This window comes from Rhinatrema bivittatum, chromosome 6 (genome assembly GCF_901001135.1).
Source record: "Rhinatrema bivittatum chromosome 6, aRhiBiv1.1, whole genome shotgun sequence".
NCBI classification, from domain to species: Eukaryota; Metazoa; Chordata; class Amphibia; order Gymnophiona; family Rhinatrematidae; genus Rhinatrema; species Rhinatrema bivittatum.
This window is the reverse complement of record NC_042620.1, coordinates 124078697-124103373: the sequence shown is the minus strand read 5'-3', so window position 1 is coordinate 124103373 and position 24677 is coordinate 124078697. Positions and strand designations below refer to the sequence as shown.

The following is a 24677-nucleotide window of genomic DNA, read 5'->3' as shown; positions in this document are numbered from 1 at the left end:
ACTCAATGAAGAGGCACTGAGCGAATGGACAGGTTGGGTTAAGTAGGGCTGGAACTAAGGTGTAATGTGATCAGAGAGGAGGTAACTTGCAAACTGTGATCGAAGCTCGCTGAGGACCTCTGGTGGAAGAACGCTGCGCAGCAGGCCGAACCGTAACAGATTGTTCTTGTTGTAACGATTTAAAAAGTAATAATTTTAAAAATGTTAATGGTTGTCTAAGAGGAGTGTTACGCTCCACGGCCACAGATGGCTGTGACTATTGCTGCTCACCTCTCTGTTTGCTGCCATATCTCCACTGGGGGAACTCGCGGCCTCGGCCAGCTGTTGTCGACCTTCCACTCCTTGTTCTAGGGCCTACCAGAGCGGCACGGACGCTGCCAACTGCCATCTTACCTGCGCCATCTTACGCGCGCGCTCACTGACCAGCTTTATCCATGACATGGCGGGAATCTCGGGGGCATCTCCACCAGATGATGTCACTCAAACTGGATTTTTAAGCTCACCAGCCCAGACAGATAGCGACTTGGCAACAAGTTCACTTACTACAGTTTCCTCTCTATTCATCGCTGTTCCGGTTCCTGCTTCCATGATTAGAGACTATCAGTTACCCGCTCCTCGGGGGCCCTTTCTCGTCTCTTGGCTATCTGCTCCTTGGAGGGCCTTTCCACAGATTCCTGCTTGCCTCGGTCCTGAGGACCTCCGGACCAGCCTTTGCCTTCTTGCTGTGAGTACTACACTGTGGGTTCCTATGACCACCTACGTGGGAGCTCTCTTCGGTGTACCCCGCCCTGCGGACCATTACCATAACTTCCATCGAGGAACTCTCCTGCTTCCTATATCTATGGACCCAGAGTGACCGTACCTACAACCTTCTCCAGTTCCTGAGCTGAGTCTGATGTCAGCATCCTGCTGCCATCCCGTGGCCTGCCACCAGGGGTCACTACTTCCTTCATTCTACAGCTGCTGTATCCCATCCCGTAGCCGAGACTCCGCCTGCCGACGGTGAGGCTCAGTGGGGCTCCTCCCCTGGGCGGTTCCACCTCCTGCCTCGGCCAAAGGGTCCACTCACACTTACTAATCCTAACAAGGAGATTTACCATAAGTGGCATTTCATGCTAACATTATATGAATAGATATGCAATGTAGCTATGTAAATTGTTTAATAGCATGATTTGAGTCTCAATAAATACTTATTGTACAAAAGAAAACAATTGTCACAGATAAGCATTAGTTTAATGGGGGGGGGGGGGAAATTGTAGAAATGCATTCAGATTCTCCACTGACTCTGAATTCAGACACCATAAATATTACTCATTGTCATCAGCTGCAAATGCATTCAGCTGCTCCAAGGCTTGGCAGTAGCACATAGATGAGGTACCGCCAAGCAGCTCCGGGATTACAGATAGCTCTTTGTATTCATGTCCCCCTGCCTGTTATGTGTAGCTTGGCAGGAAAGGGTCATTTTGAAAAAAGAGCTGATTTTTCACTTGGAAACTGGAATTATTGTCATTTGAAATGGTATCTTTCTGCCTCTTATAGCATGCATTGAAATATTGAAAGCAATTTCTCGAATGTCATTCCAGTCTACATTTGCATGGTACTTACAAGTGGAAAAATAACACTTCAATTTTAAATCCTACATTTGTGTTATGAGTAAAATACTCTAAGGGCCTGATTTATAAACACTTTTTGCAGAAAACACCTCCTATAAATTGAATCCTAAGCCTAATTTGCTAGTGTTACCTCGTCCTCTATTTTCACCTGCAAACATTAAATCATTAAAGTGGCCCAAATTTAAAATATTCTATTGCACTGTTAGTAACTGACTTTATTTGGAAAAGCTAGTGCCAGACTAGCTTAATATCCATGAAACATATGTAAATCAGTGGCAGGAGCATATATAAGCCATTTACTCTCTCTCTCTGCTAGCTAAGGTGAATACAATACATACTAAGGCTCAATTTCTAATTACAGTTGAGACATAAAAAGTGACCCTGCAACTTTTTCTTAAGTTTGAAAGAGTAAAAGCTTCACAGTAGGGAGTAGAGGAAATGACAAATGTCCTTTTGAAAGACATAAAAGAAATGTAACCACCCCTTGTTTATAGCTGGGTGTCCTTGGCAATGCTGACCAACTCATACAAAAAAATACTCACACACATGGAATATAACAAACCTGCCACATGAAACCAGCACTATGACCCTTGACTCAAACAGGTACAACCTGGCCTATGAAAAGGCAGCAATGCAAACATTGCAGAGTGCCCTAGAATATCAATAATACCACCTATTAGGAAGTGCAGATTGGGAAACAAAACAAGCTGGACTGCTATAGATCCCTACACAGAAACTACATGCTAGCAGAATACTTCACATTGGTCACGGGGTCAGATTAAGATTGTGGTGCCCACGCAGTGCCATGGCAATGGGTGCCCCTTTGAAGCTGTGCAGGCACATGGCACTATAGCAAGCAGAGGCTGGCGTCTCTTTGGCTTGGATATTTGGTGCCTTTAAAATGTGGTGCCCTAGGTAATTGTAGGGATGTGCAGAGCAAAATTTTATGTTCATATTTTTTATGTCCGAAAGGGGGTCCCACTTGCGGCCAATATGGACATAAAAAAAATCCAATGAGTTGGGTATATGTACATATGTGCAAAAAAAAAAATTAAACCCCCTCACCCTCCTTAATCCCCCCCCCAGACTTACCACAACTCCCTGGTGATCGAGCGAGGAGTGAGGACGTCATTTCTGCAATCCTTGGCGAGAAGCATGTGACGTCGGTGGCACGTCGAGTGACGCGGCGTCACGTGATTCCCGGCTCGTTCGCGCCGGACGGCTCGTTCGGCCCAAAAAGAACTTTTGGCCAGCTTGGGGGGGCCTCCTGACCCCCCCAAGCTGGCCAAAAGTTCTTTTTGGGCCGAACGAGCCGTCCGGCGCGAACGAGCCGGGAATCACGTGGCGCCGCGTCACTCAGACGCGACGTCACGTGATTCCCGGCAAGTTCGCGCCGGACGGCTCGTTCGGCCCAAAAAGAACTTTTGGCCAGCTTGGGGGGGCCTCCTGACCCCCTCAAGCTGGCCAAAAGTTCTTTTTGGGCCGAACGAGCCGTCCGGCGCGAACTTGCCGGGAATCACGTGACGTCGGCGTCACGTGATTCCCGGCTTGTTCGCGCCGAACGAGCCGTCCGGCGCGAACTTGCCGGGAATCACGTGACGTCGCGTCTGAGTGACGCGGCGCCACGTGATTCCCGGCTCGTTCGCGCCGGACGGCTCGTTTGGCCCAAAAAGAACTTTTGGCCAGCTTGAGGGGGTCAGGAGGCCCCCCCAAGCTGGCCAAAAGTTCTTTTTGGGCCGAACGAGCCGTCCGGCACGAACGAGCCGGGAATCACGTGACGCCGGCGTCACTCGACGTGCCGCCGACGTCACATGCTTCTTGCCAAGGATTGCAGAAATGGCGTCCTCACTCCTCGCTCCATCACCAGGGAGTTGTGGTAAGTCGGGGGGGGGGGGATTAAGGAGGGTGAGGGGGTTTATATTTTTATTTTGGCTCAACAATCGCGATTTCCCACATATCGAACATATCTATGTTCGATATGTGGGAAATCCGATCGTTTATGTCGAATCAATTTTTTAAGTAAAAAAAAAAATATGAGTTGCGTTTTACTAATGCGGTCAATCCGAATGCACACCCCTAGGTAATTGCCTTTGCTGCCTATGCCTAAATCCAGGCCTGGTGATCACACATACAAATCACAGACTCACTCACCAAATACAGAATAACTGACTACAAACTGGAAATAGAAATGCAGACAAAAACTGAACTGGAAACCTCAAGAAGCCAGACTCTGTATGCAATCGAACACTTGAGAATTAGAAACAGAAATAAATGTCCTCCTGGTCTATGCAAAATACAAAGATATCAGAGATGAACATTTCCCAAAACTAATGGAAAAAATCAAAGCTTTCCCACAAAGAATGAGCAGGAAAAACTCTTCTCTAATCCTAAGAGAAACAGCAGTTATAATAGCAAAATATTTTGTAACCCAGGACAGAAATATAATCTAACCAGGAATAATATGGACCAGTATCAAAACTTGTGAATTGTCCTGGTATTGTCCTTTCTTTACTCAGTAATTTTATTTTTACTGTTATTACTATCTTGTAGATGTTTTCCCTTTTTTTTTTTTTTTTTTTTAAATCGCTTTATAAATTCCAGGGCAGAAGGAAGAGAAAGATTTGTAACTTCAAATAACCCTACGGAGAAGAAGTGACCTGATTAGCTGGAAGCCAGTATTGTGCCATTGGCTGGTAATCAGGGCCACCCTGATCATACTATCATAATTAGGGCTTCTGATTTTAGGTTTTAACTGAAAAACTCAGATAAATCACCCTGATGCAAAAAAGAAAAAGGTGTTTATTGGATAAACACCAGAAAACACCACTTTCCTTAGTACTCTGTCCCCGCTTCCTTTTCCTGACTCGGATCCGCCACTCTGTTTTTGTTCATTTTCTGTGCTGATGACTCCTCAACTACACAAATGTACGTATGTATTTAATTTATCTGGAAAAGGTACCCAGCAATAGCATCTGTCTTGCAAAAATACTGATAAGCACTGATTTTTTATACTTTCAAGGAACCTTTAATTAGCTGAAAAATAAATACCTAAATTTACAATTTATAAACACCTAAAAATAGAAATCCTAATTATAATTAACTCATCAAACTGGGAAATAGTAAAATTTTGTCTCAGAACTTACAGGGTCCTTTATCATTTTGCGTTAGGGCCCCCTCTTACGGTGGTATAAATAGTAAAGTTACATACAGGTCTCTACAGAGGTGCTCTCTCTCGCTAGTCAGTGGATCTGCGGTGGATTACCTGTGCAATGTGGAAGCAGGGAAATTAGCCTAGCCATGCTCCCTTTTTTATTGTGGGTGTTATTTTCATTATATTTATAGCTTTTTGATGAATCCAGGTCTTAGACAGTAACAGGCATGGGATCAAACACTAATGAGATTTATTAACCAATTATATCTGTCTCTTTGAAGTATAGTGTAAAAGGAAATGGACTTTTATTGTACAGAGAGAGAGTTGGGATGTGAGCTCAGATCTTGTTGACTGCTGGAACAATAAGAGAAAATGGTTAGGGTTAGAATCTGCATAGAACAGGGAGGTTTTAAGCTGAAAGAAGTTTTGATAGTAGGTTTTAAGTTGCCAATTAATAAAAGAGTTTTTTTTTATAATGGAAGTAAACTGAATCCAGTATAGGTTTTTGTTATTTTTGACAAGAAGGTAACCTTTAGATAACATTTGGTTTATTTTAATGTTTAGTTATTGTACAGTCTAGATGTAGGTACATCCTTTTTTATTATTGGGCAAACTGAGTTGTAAGGAATAATCAGAGGAACTGTTGCAATTTTATTCAAGATAGAGAGGGATTCTTAAATTTCATTTTTGGTGAATAGGCTGCATCTCCATGAGTCAGGTAATATCCAAATCAATGTGGAGCATACAGAATGCATCATAGGTTCTCCAAGAATGCAGAAGCTATGTCATTGCCCAAGGGCTGTGCAGAAATTCATCTGAAGCATTTGGCAAACCCGTGAGATTAAACTAAAAAATCACGTATTAATTTCTGTCCAGAATTTTACTGGGAATTTTAGGGGCATTCATTTAATTTGATTGAACTCTGGACTGAAAGCAGGTTGGTAGTTTTTTATTTGTAGTTGCAGAAAACTAATTTTTCTATCCTTTGCTATACTAATATATTTTTCTCTCACTGTAAGTACATGCATTTTTTCTCCTATAAAATATGTGTCTAAATGTATAATGTAAATGAGAATGTATTATTTTGTTTTCATTATTTGTAATAGTCATTTGCTTTACTGCACCCTTCCTCCCAATCTCTGGGAAACCTTATGCTGTGTTTACACATTTTTATATGTCCATTTTCAAATTATATAGACGGGAGATGGAATTATATAATCTTGTCCTGCGGACAGGCCATCCTAAAATTGATAACTTCAAAATCATTTAACCGACTTAGAAGTTATCTGGCGAAATGAATATTTGGGCATATATACAGGTAAATTCTAGCCAGCTAATAAGTTAGGTGGCTAGAATTTAGCCAGATATGTTAGGGGCATTCCGGGAGCATAACTGGGAGGAGTTGTTAGCTGGCTAAATTAACTGGCTAACTCTGATATTCAGAGTCAGCCAGATGATTTAGCTGGCTAAGTCTGGTCTAGCCAAAAAGCCTTTCTAAATTTAGCTGGCTACAGTTAGCCATTTAACTGTAAGATAGCTGGCTATATTCAATAGTGTGGCTGCACCACTGAATATGCTTCCAAAATTATCCAAATAAGTTTATCCAGCTAACTTTCCTATCTGGACAAAGTCTGAATATGGACCTCATTATTCCTTAGCCTAGCCACTGTGATCAGGAGGAATTACTAGTGTTTTCCCTCATGTATGGATACTAGTGGTTAGGATTGGGAATTGCACATATTATTCATTATACTGTAAAAGGCAAGAAACACATCATAATAAATGAGGAACTAAACTGAGTAGAAGTAGATCCTTAATTAATAAATATCACAAATATAGGGAATACGTTTTAAAAAGTTTTACATGCAGAAATGGGGTTTTGAAAATTGCTACTTTTACATGTTTAACTTCTTTGAAAATTCATTCCATATGGCTGAATTGTCAAAAGGTTTTACACATGTAAATGGGCTTTTTAAAAAAAATTGCTATAATATATGCTACTTTTACACATGTAATTCCTTTGAAAATTACCTCCATAGAGTCCAGTCATGCAGCTTTTACAACCCTATATTGCATATGTGTGGCAGAGTGCACTATTTAAAATCTCAGAACACCTTGAAAGATTGGACCTAGCTGTCTCATCCCAGTTCACTTTAACACAAGGCATGCTGGATAAATGTTTATCTCCTTTGCGCAGGAATATAATGTAGGTTCAGAGGAGAATAAGAGAGGCATCTCTCTTTAAGTACTGCTTTATTGCTATGCTTGTGTGAAGTATTGCAGAGGTAAGAAACTTCTGTATACAATTTGATTGCTGATAATAAAAGTGTGTAAGAGAAAAGCAGGATTCCAAACTTTAATCTATCCTTTAGCCAGCCACAAACCGCTTGTGCTATGCTACAGATAAGCATCTGCACAGGCAGAAATCCAAGCCTCCCAAAAGTGTAAATAATGAGATTTTGTTGAAAGTGTCTACACTGATGGAAACTCTGCTTCAAACTGAAGAAATAGAGAATTTTTTTTAAAGTGTTTTGCTCTAAGCAACACGCAGAGCTACACTAGTGCAAAGGAGCACATTGGGGAAAAGAGAGAAAAGAAAAATACTGGGCTGCACTGCAAGAGCAGCTTAAAAGTTAATTACAACAGACCAAGAAGACTAGCTTTGTTTGGAGTTAGGGAAATTAAACAGTTAGAGGTTTGTTTGTGGGAAAAAAAGAAATAAAAGAGAAAAAGAACTTTTTTTTTGTTTTCTTGAACAAGTGGTATTTTTGAGTGCTCCTGCTACAAATAAAGAGAAAATTGATCAAGGTGGGGTCCTCTGAATCCCAGGTAGCCGAGTTGGCACTAGAGAAAAAAATGGACCTCTGCCTTCAAATTCTCCTGCAAGGACAAAGGCAATTACAGGAAAGCTTCATAAAGAACCAGCTTTCCTACAATAAGTAGACAAGGCGTTGGTTTGACTAAAAATAGATGTGGCGCAACAACTTTGTGAGTCATCTGATTGGGGCTGTACCTTTCAGAAGCACGAAGACTGGCCTAAAGAGGGCACTACAATGAAACCTGGTGAAGTGTCAGTGGAGCCAGTGATGACCAAGGCCTGACCAAGAGCAAGGAAAAGAAGCCTTATTTGCACGACTATTTGGATTTGCTACCAAGCTTGAAAATAGTTCTTTTTATATTGATTTCTATTCCGCCTTTCAGCAAGTTCAAAGCAGATTACATTCAGGTACTAAAGGTTATTATATAGAAGCTTATATGAGAGCATAAAGCTTGAATACTGAGGCGTCGATTTTAAAAGGCGGAGCAGAAGTAAACTCCGCGCACCAGTTGGCTGCTGGCGTGCTCTTCCCCAGGAAAGCATCTAATGGCGCTGTCCCAGCCCGCTCCCCCAGCCCGTCCCTTTTCAATTGCCCGACACTTCTGCGCATACCGGGAATTACGTGTGTGGCCGGGCCCTTTCAAAAATGTGCTCGGCGTGCACATGGCCCGGCCATGCGCTTAACATCCAGTTTTTACGCGTGCTGGGCTTTTAAAATCCAGGCTTGTATGTTCAAGTAGTGGTGTGTTCCAGAGTAAAAATAGATTTTCTGCTGTAATGTTTATATTTACTCATGGATCTTCTAGGTGTTTGTGGGTGTAAAGAAAGTCATGAAAGGATTGAATTAGAGCACTTGTTATCATTTCTGGTCTTTGAGACTCCTGAACATGTCTGGGTTGCTGGCTGTTTAGAAAGAATATTCATTTCATTTCATTTATCCAAATCTATCAATCACTTCCCAGATAAAAATCACTCAAAGCAATGTACAACAAAATGAAATATACAAAATGACATCTTATTTCATAAATGTACATAATATATAGCAAACAAACAATGATAATATTTAAAACTCTGCCCACTGGTTATATTTTCATATACTCTGTCACAGAACAGGTACATTTGCAGTGCTTAGTTCCCAAAAAGATCTGTTTTTAAGGTATCTGGATAGCTACTGGAGTGCAGTATCCTACAGTTTCCTTTTGACTAAAATTAGATTGTAAGCTCTATTGAGCAGAGAATGTCTCTTGTGTGTTGTTGTTTGTACAATGCTGCACACATCGAGTAGCACTATAGAAATGTTAAATAGTAGTAGTAGTAGAAGCAAATTATTTTCATAATATGCAGTTGGTGTCTGGCCAGGAAACACTGTTGTGACTGCGGCTGATGCTTCAGCCTCTAACAGAAAACACTGACATCTTGTGGACACTGCTTGTACTGTAGCATCTCATGTTTCCCAGACAAAAACTGAGCATTATTACAAAGACAATTTTTCTCTGTCCTGAATATGCATGTGCATGTAGAGTCAGGCCATGGGGTGCACACACAGAATCAGACTGTGACATTGAGCTGTTGGGTTGCAGAGTCATGGCAACAGAGTGGGCTGCATCGGAGGAAGGAGTGCCAGTAATGTGTAGGGTGGTAGTGCATTATGCTGAGGCTGGTCATAAAGAAACATATATAGAAATGACGGCAGAAAAAGACCAGTCGGCCCATCCAGTCTGCCCAGCAAGCTCCCACACTTATTTTCCCATACTTATCTGTTTCACCGACCACCAGGTTCAGGGCCCTTGTTGGTAACTGTTTGATTCAAATTTCCTGCCACCCCCTGCCGTTGATGCAGAGAGTAATGTTGGAGTTGCATCAAAGGTCATGCCGCTGAGCAGGCGAGCCACACCAATTGCAGTAGCATGAGCATCAGCAAAGTAAGGCTGCATCAGCTGTTCCAGCAGGGGTGGGGGGGGGGGGGAACATAGTATCTCAGTGGCATTGAAGGGATTGGTGTCATGGCAGTGGCAGTGTTATTAGTGGAGAGAATTGGCCACTTTATGCTTCAAGAGCAGTGTAGGGCCATGGCTGCAGAAGCTGCGGGTGCTGGAAATCAGAAGGATAAATGAGAGGGCAACATAGGAAATTGGTCAAATTTGGGGGAGTATAACAGAGGGGATCAACTGGGGAAAATGTTGTGTGAGGTCTGCAGGATTGAGAGAGAGAGAGAGAGAGAGAGAGAGAGAGAGAGAGTTAGAAGGGATCAACTCAGTGTATGTGTGTGTGTGTCAGGAGAGGGAGATGGGAGACAGGGCCAGGGGGTATGTTTGAGAAAGGGGATTGGCATTTGAGGGGATACCAGGAATGGGGGAGAGAGAGAAGAGGGTACCAGGGATAGTGGTTGGAAAGAAGAGAAAGAGGAGGGGGCGAGGAGATGGGGAATGTGAGGGGAAAGAGGGCTGGAGCTCCCAATCTGAATTCTTCCCTTAAGTTCTGATTCTGTTAAAGTCTTCAGTGAAAGAATAATATTTACAGAATTATTGTTGCAATATGACTGGAAATGTTTTGCAGGTTTCAGCTACTATAAGTACAATACAATTAGTAGATTTACTCAATCAAGTGAAATATTGAAGGTTTATGAATCCTTTCTGGTCCCCATAGAGTTAACATGCTAATAGTGTCTTTCTTTTTCCTTAGGCAACCTATTGGTTTAAGAAACATATTGAAGATTATTTGCAAAAAGGCCCACTGGGTTCCTCCTTATCAAAAAATGAGGAATTACTTGATGAGCACAAACAATTCACATTAAAAGCCAAGGTAAGGCATTTACCAAAAGATCAGAAAGCCTTAAGAAATGGAATCAGCACCACAATAGCATCTTTTGGTTTCTTAAGATGCTAGCCTAAGGGAAGTGAATTTACTGAAAGAAACTGAAAGACTGTATATATGATCTTTGTGAGTACATAGCTATTATTCTTTATGATCTAATATCCCCCAGAAACATGATTATGTCAGAACTGGGATGCGTGATGAAATATGAACATTTTTTAATGCAATATACAAGAAAAAAAAGCATTTTATTTGAAATTATTTCACACAAAATAGTTGGCTTCATGATCACTTTGCAGCACGACAAATATAAAAGTACAAGCCGTTAAGCCCGTTAAAACGGGCTACATCCCTCTGTCTCTCACCTCCCCCTCATTCTCTCTCCCCTCCACCCCCTACCTCCCTCCCTCTCACCCACTCCTCCCACTCAGTCCCTCCCTCCCACTCAGTCTCACTCCCTCCCTCCCCCCTCTCTCCCTCCCTCTCACTCTCCCTCAGTCCCACTCCCTCCCTCCCTCAGTCCCACTCCTTCCGTCCCACTCCCTCCCTCCCACTCCCTCTCTCCCTCTCACTCAGTCCCACTCCCTCTCTCTCCTCCCCTCTCACTCAGTCCCTCACTCTCTCTCCTCCCTCGCTGCCACCGCCGTTAAAACGGGCTACATCCCTCTGTCTCTCACCTCCCCCTCATTCTCTCTCCCCTCCACCCCCTACCTCCCTCCTCTCACCCCACTCCTCCCACTCAGTCCCATCCCTCCCACTCAGTCTCACTCCCTCCCTCCCCCTCTCTCCCTCCCTCTCACTCTCCCTCCGTCCCACTCCCTCCCTCCCTCCCTCTCACTCAGTCCCACTCCCTCTCTCTCCTCCCCTCTCACTCAGTCCCTCACTCTCTCTCCTCCCTCGCTGCCACCGCCGTTAAAAAGGGCTACATCCCTCTGTCTCTCACCTCCCCCTCATTCTCTCTCCCCTCCACCCCCTACCTCCCACCCACTCCTCCCTCTCCTCTCACTCAGTCTCCCTCCCTCCCCCCCTCTCTCCCTCCCTCCCCCCCTCTCTCCCTCCCTCTCCCTCTCCCTCAGTCCCACTCCCTCCCCCTCTCCCACTCCCACTCTCCCTCAGTCCCACTCCCTCCCCCTCTCCCTCAGTCCCACTCCCTCCCTCTGTCCCACTCCCTCCCCCCTCCCTCTATGTCCCACTCTTCCTCAGTCCCACTCCCTCTCTATCTCCCTCCCCCCTCACTCAGTCCCCCCCTCTCCCTCCGTCCCACTCACTCCCTCCCACTCACTCAGTCCCACTCCCTCTCTCCCTCTCACTCAGTCCCACTCCCTCTCTCTCCTCCCCTCTCACTCAGTCCCTCCCTCTCTGTCAGTCCCTCCTTCTCTCTCTCCTCCCTCGCTGCCGCCGCTGCCACCGGACGCCACCGCCACCCAACGCCGTCGCCGCTGGACGCCGCCACCCGCCGCCGCCGCTACCACCCAACGCCGCCGCCGCTGGACGCCGCCGCCGCTACCACCGGACGCCGCCACCACCCAACGCCACCGCCGCTGGATGCCGCCATGCCGCTGCCACCCGCCGCCGCTACCACCGGACGCCGCCACCCAACGCCGCCGCCGCTGCCACTGGACGCCGCCACCCAACGCCGCTGCCGCTGCCACTGGACGCCGCCATTGTTTTTTCTTTTTTTCTGACGCTGGCTCAGAGCGACGTGCTCGCCCGCACATGCGCGGTAGAGCTGGTCTCTACTGCGCATTTGCGGGCCGTCGGTCACAGGCCATTTATAAGGTAGATTTTTGTCACAGGCCAATAATTTAAATCTATAGATCCAGAGCATTAGGGGTCCTTTCCCATGCATAGAGATGAGGTCCTGCAATGTAAACATATTTTATTTGAGTGTTTTTTCCTAGCAATTAATTCAGTTTTTTTCCCACGGCTAATAGAACTCTGTACTAGAGAACAGGCTTTATCTAACAATAAATGATATACTGTTGATGGAGAATGCTGGTGTACAATTTCAAGTGGAGACGTATGTTTAATGCTGTTTCTTAGACCTGGTTACATAATTTTTTTCCAACTTCTACTGTGCAAAAAGCAAGGACAGGGATTTAATATTTGCTGTGTAACTTCCTCCCTGGTTTTTCCTTTGCCAAGGCAATGCACTTTAGGCAGTGCCCATTCCTGAAAGGTTTCACACTTCTTAATTCAATCTTTTGAAGAAAGTTGCAGGGTGCCTGCCAACCTGCAGTCTCAGCTATCTATGTGCTCCAGCTCCTGCCTTTGCAAACAGCCTGCAGGGAACCCTCTACTTCTGTTGTCCCCCCCCCCCCCCCCCACCACCACCACCACCACCATCCCGTTCACATTAAAAGCCAATGTAAGGCATTTACCAAAAGATCAGAAAGCCTTAAGAAATGTCCTGAAGTGAACAGTGGGGGATGAAGCTGGAGTGGATAGAGAAAGCAGACAGATATTTGATCCCTCAAAGATCACATAAATCCTTATCAAACTAAAGATGATTTTGATATAATTCTTGGAAGGATTGATGACCCTTTCAAAGAATTTCATCTTTAAAGAAAGGTTCTTTTGCACCAGCATTGGTGGTCAATCATATACCATTTGCAAAGACCTGGAGGTGTTTCTGGAAGTCTGCAACTTCAGGTGTCTCAGAACTGGCAGAGGGGCATTAATTTCAGTTCATAGATGGCTTTATGGTTGACACTACTGCTAACAAGGTTTTAGTTAATTCAACCTTTTTTGTTTCTGTATCATGTATCCAATATATGTGCATATATTTTTCTGTGAAATTAACAGCACACAAACTGCTGGTTTTGAGGCATTTTTAGCATTCAGAAGCTCATATTCTTGGTAAGACCACAAGGACTTTCTCAAGAAAATATAAAAAGGATGGTTGCATTATTTCAACTCAAAACAAAAGTGACATTTCACAGCTAAAAGTTTGTAAAGAATATCTTTACTTGATAAATTATTTATTTTTGTAGTTGATACTTTTTTGATTTTTCTATAGTTTAAATATTGTTTAAAAACCAAACAACATGAATGGTTTTCAATTTTTAAAAAATTGAATTTTTTGCATAGTTAGAGATATGGATCTTTATGCACAATTATGCAAATTTGCCAGATAATTGCCGCAGAATTTTGAAAAACCTACCATAGGAGACCAGAGGCTTTTACTTTAGGGTGGCAAAAGACCTCTATCCTCCCCACACCCTGAATGATCTCCATACGGGGAGAAGCCGTAACTTCAGGGCCCAAAGCGATTAATCATTCTCTGATGTTGATCCAAATATAAGTGCATTCACTGAATTGGTTTTTCAAATAAAATGTTTTACTGTGAAAAGGTTTTTGTTTTTTTAATGTAAAGAAGTGGCTTACATCCATGGTCGCTCATGCTAATCTCAAATGGTACCTCTCTTGCAATCTTTTCTATGATTCCCCTTCCTTCTTAGGTTAGATTTTCCCTTTAAGTTGCCTAGGGTTACCCCTATCCTGTCTATGGGCCTCATTTTCCAATATCGCAGTGGTAACGCATGAGGGGGCGTGTCCTATGCAAATAAGGCATTTTTCGTGCAGCGGGGAAACATCGCGGCGCACGATGTTTTCGCCATTTGCGGAACTGGAGTCGCAAATCGCGAAAATATCGTGCACCGCGATAAAACAACCAATGAATCTTCGCAGTACACGAAAGGCCGGTAAAGGGTTATCGTGGTTCACGATATTCCCAGACAGCCCGTTTCGGGGGGGGGGGGGGGGAGAGAGAGAGAGAGAGAGAGAGAGAGAGACTGAGACTTCCTATAATGCCTATGCCCTAGACAGGTATTTGTATCCCTATGGGAGGGCCACCTAGTAACTCGGGGTGGGGATTAGGTATGAGTGTAGGGGGTTGGGGACCACTTTCACATTCAACATGAGAGGTACGAACAGAACAGTGGTCTCTTGTGAAGATTTGATGGCCTTCGGAGTGCGGAAACTCACTCCAAGATGAGATTTGGGCAGTGTTCTCTCAAACTAGCTTGATGGACACTCTACCTGGGCAACAACAAGCTAGTTTGAGAGAACATTGCCCAAATCTCATCTTGGAGTGAGTTTCCTCACTCCGAAGGCCATCAAATCTTCACAAGAGACCACTGTTCTGTTCGTACGTCTCATGTTGAATGTGAAAGTGGTCCCCAACCCCCTACACTCATACCTAATCCCCACCCCGAGTTACTAGGTGGCCCTCCCATAGGGATACAAATACCTGTCTAGGGCATAGGCATTATAGGAAGTCTCTCTCTCTCTCTCTCTCTCTCTCTCTCTCTCTCTCTCTCTCTCTCTCTCTCTCTCTCTCTCTCTCTCTCCTCTCTCTCTCTCTCTCTCTCTCTCTCTCTCTCTCTCTTGAAATGGGAATACCGTGATAACCCTTTACCGGCCTGTATCGCGAATGAAAGGGTAGCTATTGGCCACTGCGGCTGTTTCGCCGCACACAATTACTTTACATAAACTCCGCCCCCTGAATACTAAATTAAGAATTCGCGTTAACAGCTGTTAGCGCGATTTGCGAATTTATCTCCTGCGGTAACTCCTTAGAAAATGACCCCCTATGTCTCCTTTACTTCCAGATGCCAGGGTGGCATTTATTTATTTAGTAGGATTTGATTACACGATTCACACAAAGATATCAAAGCATAATACGTTAATAAATTCATTCTATAAAATCCTCCCAAAATAAAAAACAATAATATCCAACACTAATCCTAACTTCCATAAAAATATGCTTTGATTGTTCTCCTTAAACCTGAGTGGCTGTTACTCCTGGATCTTCTGGGTGCAAAGACTAAGTGGGTCTGCAGATCTCTTCTCCTACCAATGGAACAGAAAAAGTCCTCACAGTGTTATGGTTCCGGCCGCTGTGTGGCCTCCCCTCCACCAGAGGACTCCAGTGAGCCCTGTTATGATATGTACTCTCCAGCACGTCCCTGGTTTCTTGCCTTAGCCAGTCCTGCAGCCTCTGCTCCACCAGGGGACTTCCTTGAGCACACTCCCCTGGCTGTCCAAACTCCTCTTGCCTCCCTGCACTATGTCCAGACTCCAATCCTACTTAACCCTAGTCTCTGCTCTAATGCATCAGCATCAAGTTTTATTTGGCTGTATGCGTTAGCCACTTCTGCCTTGTGGCCTTCTCAGGCCTTTCCTTTGTTTGACTCGAGGCCTTTGAGCCTTCTGAGTACAGCCTTGCCCTGTTTTACCTTGTGGCCTCTGGGCCTTCTGATTTCAGTCTCTGCCATGTGGCCATCCAGCCTTCTGCTCTTGTCTCTGTCTTGTGGCCTCCATGCCTTCAGCTCTGTCCATGCCTAGTCCTGAGGTCCCTCTTGGCCTCTTACTGATTCTAGGTCTCTCTCTCGGTCTCCCTGACCTCTGGCCTGCCCAGGCCCGGCTTAGCCCTGAGGCTTCCCTTGGCCTCTGCCTGTTGCTAGATCTTGCCATGTCTTGCCACTCAGGGCCTTTCTTGCCTACACTGCCTTCTAGAGATGTGAATCGGAACCGGAATCGGTTCCGGTTCCGATTCACATTGTTAATTTTTTTTCGTGCGACCCAATCGCGGTTTTGTTTATCGGCTGCGCCCGAGCCGATAAACAAAAAACCCACCCTGACCCTTTAAAACTGATCCCTTAGCTTCCCCCACCCTCCCAAACCCCCCCAAAACTTTTTACAAGTACCTGGTGGTCCAGTGGAAATCCCAGGAGTGATCTCCCGCTCTCAGGCCATCGGCTGCCACTAATAAAAATGGCGCCGATGGCCCTTTGCACTTACCATGTGACAGGGTATCCATGCCATTGGCCGGCTCCTGTCACATGGTAGGAGCACTGGATGACCCGCGCCATTTTTAAAGATGGCGCCGGCCGCGAGGTCGTCACTGTAAAGCAGATGAAGGTAGGATAGAAGTTGTTCTAGTGAGCAAGTTAATGGGTCATTACCAGTGGATGAACACCATTTAGTATGGTGGATAGTTTCTCGAGGACATTAATATGTCCTGAAGAGTAGGAGAAATGTTTAAGTGCTGGTATGTGAGCCTTTCAATCTCCATGCCATGAGGTGTAGGGAAGAGTGAAGAGGATGTAATAGTGTTCCATTGTCCTGGGTAAGAAGGTGAGCGCTGTCTCCCAGGGACATTGGGTTGCGAATTGATAGGCGTAGGAGGTAGCTGTACCATGGTTGTCTTGGCCATGCTGGTGCGATTAGTATTAGATACGCTTGGTCTTTGAAGCATCTCTGTATCGTGCAAGAGATGAGTGGTATCGGAGGGAACGCATACAGTAGACTGTGCCACCTTATTAAAAAAGGCATCTGGAGCAAGTCTGTATGGGCTCGGGTAAACCGAACAAAATGCTTTTAGTTTCTTGTTGCTCTCTGTTGCAAAGAGGTTCATGGAAGGGAGACCCCAAACGAAGAATATGTGCTGGGTAGGTAAGTCGCTTGGAGAGAGATGGATCTGTGGTGGGCCCATTCCAGAATCTGAACTGCTTCTTTGCAAAGGTTCCATGAACTGGACCCTCCTTCTTTGTTTATGTAAAACATTGTTACTTGATTGTCCGTGTGAATCATTATTAATTTCTCCTGTAGGGAGTCCTCGAAGGCTCGAAGGGTGTAACGTACTGCTTTTAATTCCAGGAGGTTGATGTGTAGCGCTCGCTCGTATGAGGTTCACTGACCTTATGTCTGTAAGTGGTCCAGGTGTGCTCCCTTGGGGGATACATCTGTGGTTAGTATGATTTGATGCCGCAAGGGGTGTAGGGGCGAGCCCGTCAGTAGTGTCAATGCAAGTAGCCACCACTTTAGGTCCCTTTTCATGCTGCTGGTCAAGGAAATGGGAGTGGACAATGGGTGGAGAAACTGGGTCCATTGATTTTTCAGACCCCATTGTAGGTGGCGCATATGTAAGCACGTATGTGGAACTACATAAATGGATGCTGCCGTGTGCCCTAGAACAGTGAGGACTTAGCGAGCTGGTACTGTCATACTGTGAAAGAGAGTTGTAGATAGTGTGGAGAGTGCTAATGCTCTCGAGTGAGGAAGGAATGCCTTGTCTTGAACCGTGTCGATATAGGCTCCTATGAATTGTAAGGTTTGAGTGGGTTCCAGATTTGACTTTTCATAATTGATGAGAAGGCCCAGATTGTCTAGGCAAGAAATTGTTCAAAGAAGATTGCCTCATAGCAGTGTTTGATTGGATGCTATTATGAGCCAGTCATCCAGATAGGGAAATATTTGTACCCCCTGACGCCGAAGGTGCGCAACCGCCACTGCTAGGCATTTGGTGAATTCTCTTGGGGCAGAGGAAAGGTCAAATGGAAGAACTCTGTATTGGAAGTGCTGGTTGTCCACCTGGAAACAAAGGTAACACCAAGAATTGGGATGCATTGGAATGTGCGCAAATGCATCCTTCAAGTCCAGTGAACACATCCAATCCTTGGGCTAGAGAAATGGAAGCATGGATCAGAGAGAAGTCATTTTTAATTTCTCTCTCTGGAGGCAATTGTTGAGTGAACGGAGGTCTAAGATTGGTCGTAGTCCTCCTGATTTCTTGGGAATTAGGAAGTATTGGGAGTAAAACCCTTGATGTAGCTCTGGGCAAGGTATCTTCTGAATACATTTGTTCTGTAACAGAAGTTTGATTTCTTGCAGAAGATGCATTTTGTGAGATGTGAAAGTTTTTTGAGGAACCCAGTGTGGAAGGGTGGGAAGGGATGAAAAATGGAGAGAATAACCCTGTTTTATTATTGACAATACCCATTGATCTGATGTAATTTGACTCCAGGCTGGGAGATAGTTGGACAATCTTCCTCCCACGGGAAGTGACTGTGGCATAACAATCTTTAAAAACCTGATTGGGTCGGTTTTTAATTAATTTAATTTTCAATTTAATTTAATTTCTAAAGATCTGGTTGCAAGAATGGGGGTTGTAGACATAGAATGCATTACCTGGTCTGATCATGCCCCAGTCCTTTGGACATTATTAGGCCATGCTGGGGAAGAAGGGTGTAAGTTCTGGAGATTAAATGACTACTTGCTGACCTTGCCATCCTATCAGGACAGGGTGGGGGAGATCCTGGAAGTCTATTTTGAGTTGAATGGCGGACATGGGGTTACCCCCACATCTGTGTGGGAAGGTATGAAGGCAGTTATCCGGGGACATTTAATAAGTATGGGCACATTCCATAAAAAAAACAAATCAATAAACAGAGGGAGGCCCTCCTGTTGGAACTCGCCCGGTTAGAAAGCCGACATAAACAAAACCCAGGCTCTATTCGAGTAGGACTCGAGTAGGAAATGAGAAGATATAGCAGCCCTAGATGCTGTGGCGGTAGCGCATTGGTTAGACCTATTGCATCAAAAATATTATGAGTATGGAAACAAAAGTAGTCGACTTTTAGCAAATAGGTTGCTCACTAGGAGCCTCAAAGCCATGATATATCATATCAAAGCAAGTTCGGGAAAATTGTTCACGGACCCGGGAGCCATCCAGACCAGGTTTCAAACATTTTATGGGAATCTCTATACCCCAGAAGTCAGGGCTGAATATGAGGTGGATTGGGCTATCAAGGACCTTAAATCTGGGAACGTTCTGGGTTTGGATGGGTTTATCCCTCTCTTTTACAAAAAAAATATAGACATATCCTCAGAGGCCACCTGGCACAAATGTTTAATCACATCAGGGATGGTGGGCAGTTATTACCGAATGGTAATGTGGCTGGGATAACCTTGTTACCCAAGTCAGGAAAGGATCCTACCAATTGCGCATCCTTTAGACCCATCTCCCTGATTTACATTGACTTGAAACTCTTGGCTAAAATCTTGGCTCTTCGCTTGCGAGGCAGAATAGAGGGGTTAATTCACACCGACCAAACGGGTTTTATGCCAGGGCACACTACCACAGATAATATCAGAAAGCTCATCGATTTGATTTATAGTGCCCAGCAGACTGCAAACCCAACAGTCTTTCTAACTATCGATGTTGAAAAGGTATTTTGGCCCTTCTTATTTGCAGTTCTGGATAAAGTGGGGCTTGGGGGTTATTTTTCTACATGGGTGAGGGAACTGTATCGAGCACCCCATGCCTGTTTAAAAATCAATCATAGTTATACCTAGAATTTTACGATACAGAGGGAGACTAAACAGGGTTGCCCACTGTCCCCCGTTGCTATTTGCTCTCTAGTCTAGATTCTGGCTATTCTTCTAAAGAGTTTTATTATTTACAAGCAAATTAAAAGCCAAAATCCTGCTTACCTCAGCAGTGCTGGAAACAGAAATGCAGCAGTTTACAGTTAAGTAGTTTAGCATAGCTTGCTTTCTTCTACTCTAGTCTGGAGCTTTCTCTTCCCTCCGGGCCCTAGCTTCTTATTCCTCCTCAGAGAAAATGCCCTGCAACAAGGATTCCCTTGTGGATTGTGTTAAGTTGGACCAGGCTAAATGCCTGGTTCTAGACTTTAAGTAGGATTTAACATATACTCCTTTACTCGTGCATATTTTTGATGTTTATAACATACTGATTACACAAGTACAGTTTACTAACATGCTAATTTTTATGAACGTGACATTTTGGAAATTACCTACTGTATGTCTAATGAACATTCCAAGTCAGAGATCTATGTCTGCTGGTCAGCAGATGCCTTAGTAAATGTAAATTGTTTGGAATTTTATAATTAACATAGAAACGTAGAAATGATGGCAGAAAAGGACCAAAGGTCCATCTAGTCTGCCCAGCAAGCTTAAGGTAGTATCTGCTACACTGTATAGATCACTACCATAGTCGCCCCTAGATTCATCATTCTGCTATTAAATATAGCGAATGGTCGACCATGGCCAAAAAGGGGCAGGGGGGGCGAAAGTGTGCAGCCAGCCACATTGTAGCGGTGTGGTATCACATGTCGCGGTTGCGGCCACACTGAACACTTTTCCCCCCTGTAGTGCCAATAGAAAAGCTGTAATTATTTCCGGCGCTACTGCCGGTGATAATGTACAAAACAAAAATGTCAGAGCCCTTGTTTATTGCTGTCTGAGTCCAATTCCCCTTTACCTCTTGCCGTTGAAGCAGAGAGCAATGTTGGAGTTGCATCAAAAGCAATGTTGGAGTTGCATGAAAGGAAAACAAATATTAGTACTAAATACCTCTGTCCCTTACAAAGCATAGAAACATAGAAATGACGGCAGAAGAAGACCAAACGGCCCATCCAGTCTGCCCAGCAAGCTACGCAGTTTATCCATTTTTTTTTTTAATCTTCCCCCCCCCCCTTTTTTTCTCCCCCTCCCCCGTCACTATTGGCTTCCAGCACCCTCCGGCCCCAATTCCCTTCCACCCCTCCACCAATGCAGAGAGCAGTGCCGTATCCGCATCCCAATGAACATCCAGCTCAATCAGGGGTAGCAACTGCCGCAATAAACGGCCACATCCCTGCCCCATACTCTTACCCACCTCTGTTTTGTTTGTTTGTTTTTTGTTTTTTTGTTTTTGTTTTTTTTGGAGATGGCAGCCCTCCAACCTTCCGCTCCGTGAAGGTGGAACACAAACCACTGGCATCCCGCTCCGTGAATGCCTCTGTGGCTACTGCCGCTCCGTGCAGTATTTTGCTGCCTGAAGGTGGAACAGAAGTACAAATACATCTGCCCCTTACAAAGCAGAAGTACAAATACATGATGCTCAACATATAGTAAAAAAGATGCCCAACTCCAATAAAAATGTAAAATGAAAGTATTGATGTTTATATATAACAAAAATATTATGAATTGAATGAAACAAATATTTAAAAAATTGTATTGAAACACAGTAAAGGTGTTCCCTAATATAGTTTACTGTCCAAAAATATTAAAAATTTTTTGAAATTGAACAATTTTCTGCCTTGGCTAAAAGTATGCATCTATGTGGGCAACCTTTTTACAATTTGCTGAACATCATGTATTTTGATAATAGAAACATAGAAATGACAGAAGAAATTGACCAATCACCCCATCCAGTCTGCCCAGCAAGCTCCCATACTTATTTTCCCATATTTATCTGTTTCATTATTTTCCCATACTTATCTGTTTAAAGATAGCACTTCAAACTCTTTTGCAAGAGCTTCTTCAATATCTAATACAGAGAAGGTGTTTTGTACTTGTGTCACTTGATACAGTGTGTGTCTCCACATCACAGGTCTAATTCTACAGGAGCCCACTGTAATCCTGTTGTTTTTTGAGTTCCTTAATGCCCTGTGTGAGTGGGGGTAGAGCTGTGGGCTGCACAGCTGTGAAAAACAGGTGAAATAAATCTTTCTCTCCTAACCTGGGATTTGAACCCATGAACCAGAGATTAAAGGTATCACACTTTACCATTTGAGCTATTCAAGCTTTAGATAAAAAAACTTTCTCTCCCAATTTCTGCTTTGTAAGAGACAGAGGTATTTAGTACTAATATTTTGTTTTCTTTTTACCTTTTGCATTTTTATTTGAAAATGTGCAGGTTGTGTGATTTTGTTATTAAATGGCATTTTTAACAATAAACCAAAGTTGAAAGAAACAGGACATTAAAAACAAATAGCAAGGACTGTTGGGCATAATCAGTTCAGTTAGTATATAAGAAAAATAAAAAAAAAATGTGGAATCCATCAGAAGAGAGAAGGAGAGGTAGGAGCAGGATTTACTTCTAAAAAGAGCCAATACTTGTTGCAGAATGTAATTCTCCTGTTTCACCAAGTGCTAAGCACTAGCTCTACCTAGTGGTCACAACACAAAGAACATTCTGAGCTATCTGTAAATATCTTTTCTAAATCCATGCAGTTGGCAATCCTAGCTTAGGACCTCATTTTCTAAAGTATCGCAGGCCTGAGATACTTTAGGGAATTAGGGGTGGGGGGCCAAAACGGGGGGCGGGCCTGCACTAGCCAGCAGCGATCGCACCGTCGCGGTGCGATCGCTGCCGGTTTCACACCCAATAGCGCCACCATAGAAGGTGTAGCTATTGGGCGCGAACTCGGACGCGAAAAGGGCCTTACCTTTTTGTCGTCTGCAGCGTCTTCGCGGAGCTGGCCCCGGTGACGCCCCGACTCATCCTCTTCCGGGGCTGACTCCGCCCCCATTTTGATATTGCACGCGATAAGGGGCATTTTGCGTGTGAAACGTCCCTTATTGCATGCGATCCGGGTGGAAAATGAGGCCCTTAGTTACTTATTAGATGGATTTACTATCTGCCTTTCTGAATAGAAAATTCACCTAAGGCAACATTCAAATAGTGAAATGGCGTCATATAATCCAGGTTATATGTAGCTTTACACTGCAAAGGTGCATGACATATTTACACTTTAAGTCACTAGTAATGCCTACTTAAGAAAAATACATAATAACATCACAAACTTAACATTGGACTAAATACGTATGAATTTCAACCAAATACTATGTTTTAGCAGCATGTCCTTGGCAGTAAAATAGGGTGCTTGCAGCTTAGCTTATTTTACATAGAAACATAGAAATGACGGCAGAAGAAGACCAAACAGCCCATCCAGTCTGCCCAACAAGTTTCGCACTTTTTTTTTTTCTTTAATGGGGAGTGAATGGCATTAAAGACCTGACAGGAAAGCCAAACATTTGAGTGCTTCCTGAAATGGGAGTAGTCATTTATTTGGTGGAGCTCTTCCAAGAGGGAGTTTTTTAGGGCACATGCCACTCTCAAAAAGGATCGATATCGTGTGTCAACAATTTTCATTTTTGTTGTTGCCATTATAATGAGTGCTCCCTGTGAGAACCTTAGTGGTCTAAAGGACATGTTTAGGGATGATCTTCTCAAAAAGTTTGATCCATCTCCTCTTAGAACTTTGAAGATCAATTTCAGCTATTTGAATTTGGATCTGTAGGGAAATGGAAGCCAATATAGTTTGTGTAGAACTGGTGTGGTATAGTCACTCAGGCCTGGATTCTCTCACAGACCTTAGAGAATCCGGCGGTAATGGGGGGCGGGGAGGCGAAGCGGGGAGGGTGGTCCTGCGATAGCTGGCAGCGATTGCGCCGAATAGCTACACCACAAAAGGTGTAGTTATTCAGCGCAAAACTGGCGGCGATAAGGAATTTTACCTTTCGCCGCCAGCGATGTGTCCGCAGTGTCAACCTCGGTACCACCCCGACTCCTCCTCTTCCAGAGCTGACTCCGCCCCGACTTGACCCCACGCTAGCTATCGCATGCGAAAAGTCCCTTTTCGCGTGCGATAGTGTTAAAGAATGACCCCCTCAGTTTGCATATCTCTGTCAGCCATGCAGAGGGATTTTGAATAATCTGAAGCAAACCAATAGGGTCATTCTTCAAATCACGATGGGCCATTATCGTGTGCATTAGGGCTACCACATCACAACGTTAAAATTTAAATGAGGGAAAGGGAAGGGGTTTAAAAAATTTAGGGCCTGGAAGCGCTGCAGGTCATAATGTTTTACACATTATTGCCGGCAGCACCGCCGGAAATAACTACAACTTTCCCATTGGCAGAACAGGGGTGAAAGTGTGCAGGGTAAAATCGCACCACCATGATGCATCTGCCTGTTCAATATTGCCCCCCATCCCTTTTTTCCGTGGCTCATCATTCCGCTATATTTATATTTATAGCGGAATGATGATTCCAGGGGCTAGTTTGACATAAAAAAGAAAAAAATCAGATTTTTGTGAATAAAAAATTGTGCTTACCAGACAGAAGTTTCCCTACTAATTTATTTCATAAACATGAAGAAAATACAAGAGATGCACTTTGCTTGGATTTTATATCATTTCCATCCTATGTCATTATGATATATTTAAGAATGTTTTTATGTTCAAATAAACAAAATCACCACTGTAGGGGTGAAATCCAGTAAAAAATACATCTACTTCAAAATCCCTCTAAAGTTAGCCAGATAACTGAGTGTTGGGCTCATTTTAAAACCTGGGATGACAATGATGTGTTTGCTTCACTATAACCAGAGCCCCTAATTTTCTATGAAAGACTTTTCAAGAGTCTGCAATAAGGGTAAGCAAATTTTGTGGAAGATTTTTCTAAATTTTACAGCAATTATGTGGCAAATTTTGCATAAAGAGTCATATCTGATTATGCAAAAAAAAAAGGTCAATATTTTATTGAAAACAATACATGTTTGTTTTTAAACAATATTTGAACTATATACAAATACAAAATTTATCATGTACAACAATCAACTATTTTTAAGTAAAGATGTTACAAACTTTTAACTGTGAAATATCACTTTTCTTTTGAATTGAAATACAATGCAACCATTTGCT

At 43.8% G+C, this 24677-nt stretch overlaps 1 protein-coding gene across 3 annotated transcripts in view; it reads left to right on the top strand.

Moving 5' to 3' along the window:
- CCDC141 (coiled-coil domain containing 141) overlaps positions 1 to 24677 on the top strand; it is a 324021-nt gene that overhangs the window by 154816 nt on the left and 144528 nt on the right. For all 3 annotated transcript variants that reach the window (XM_029605900.1, XM_029605899.1, XM_029605902.1), the window contains exon 6: positions 10265 to 10384. In XM_029605900.1, the coding sequence (XP_029461760.1) occupies positions 10265 to 10384 (120 nt within the window). The remainder of the gene's footprint in view (positions 1 to 10264; positions 10385 to 24677) is intronic.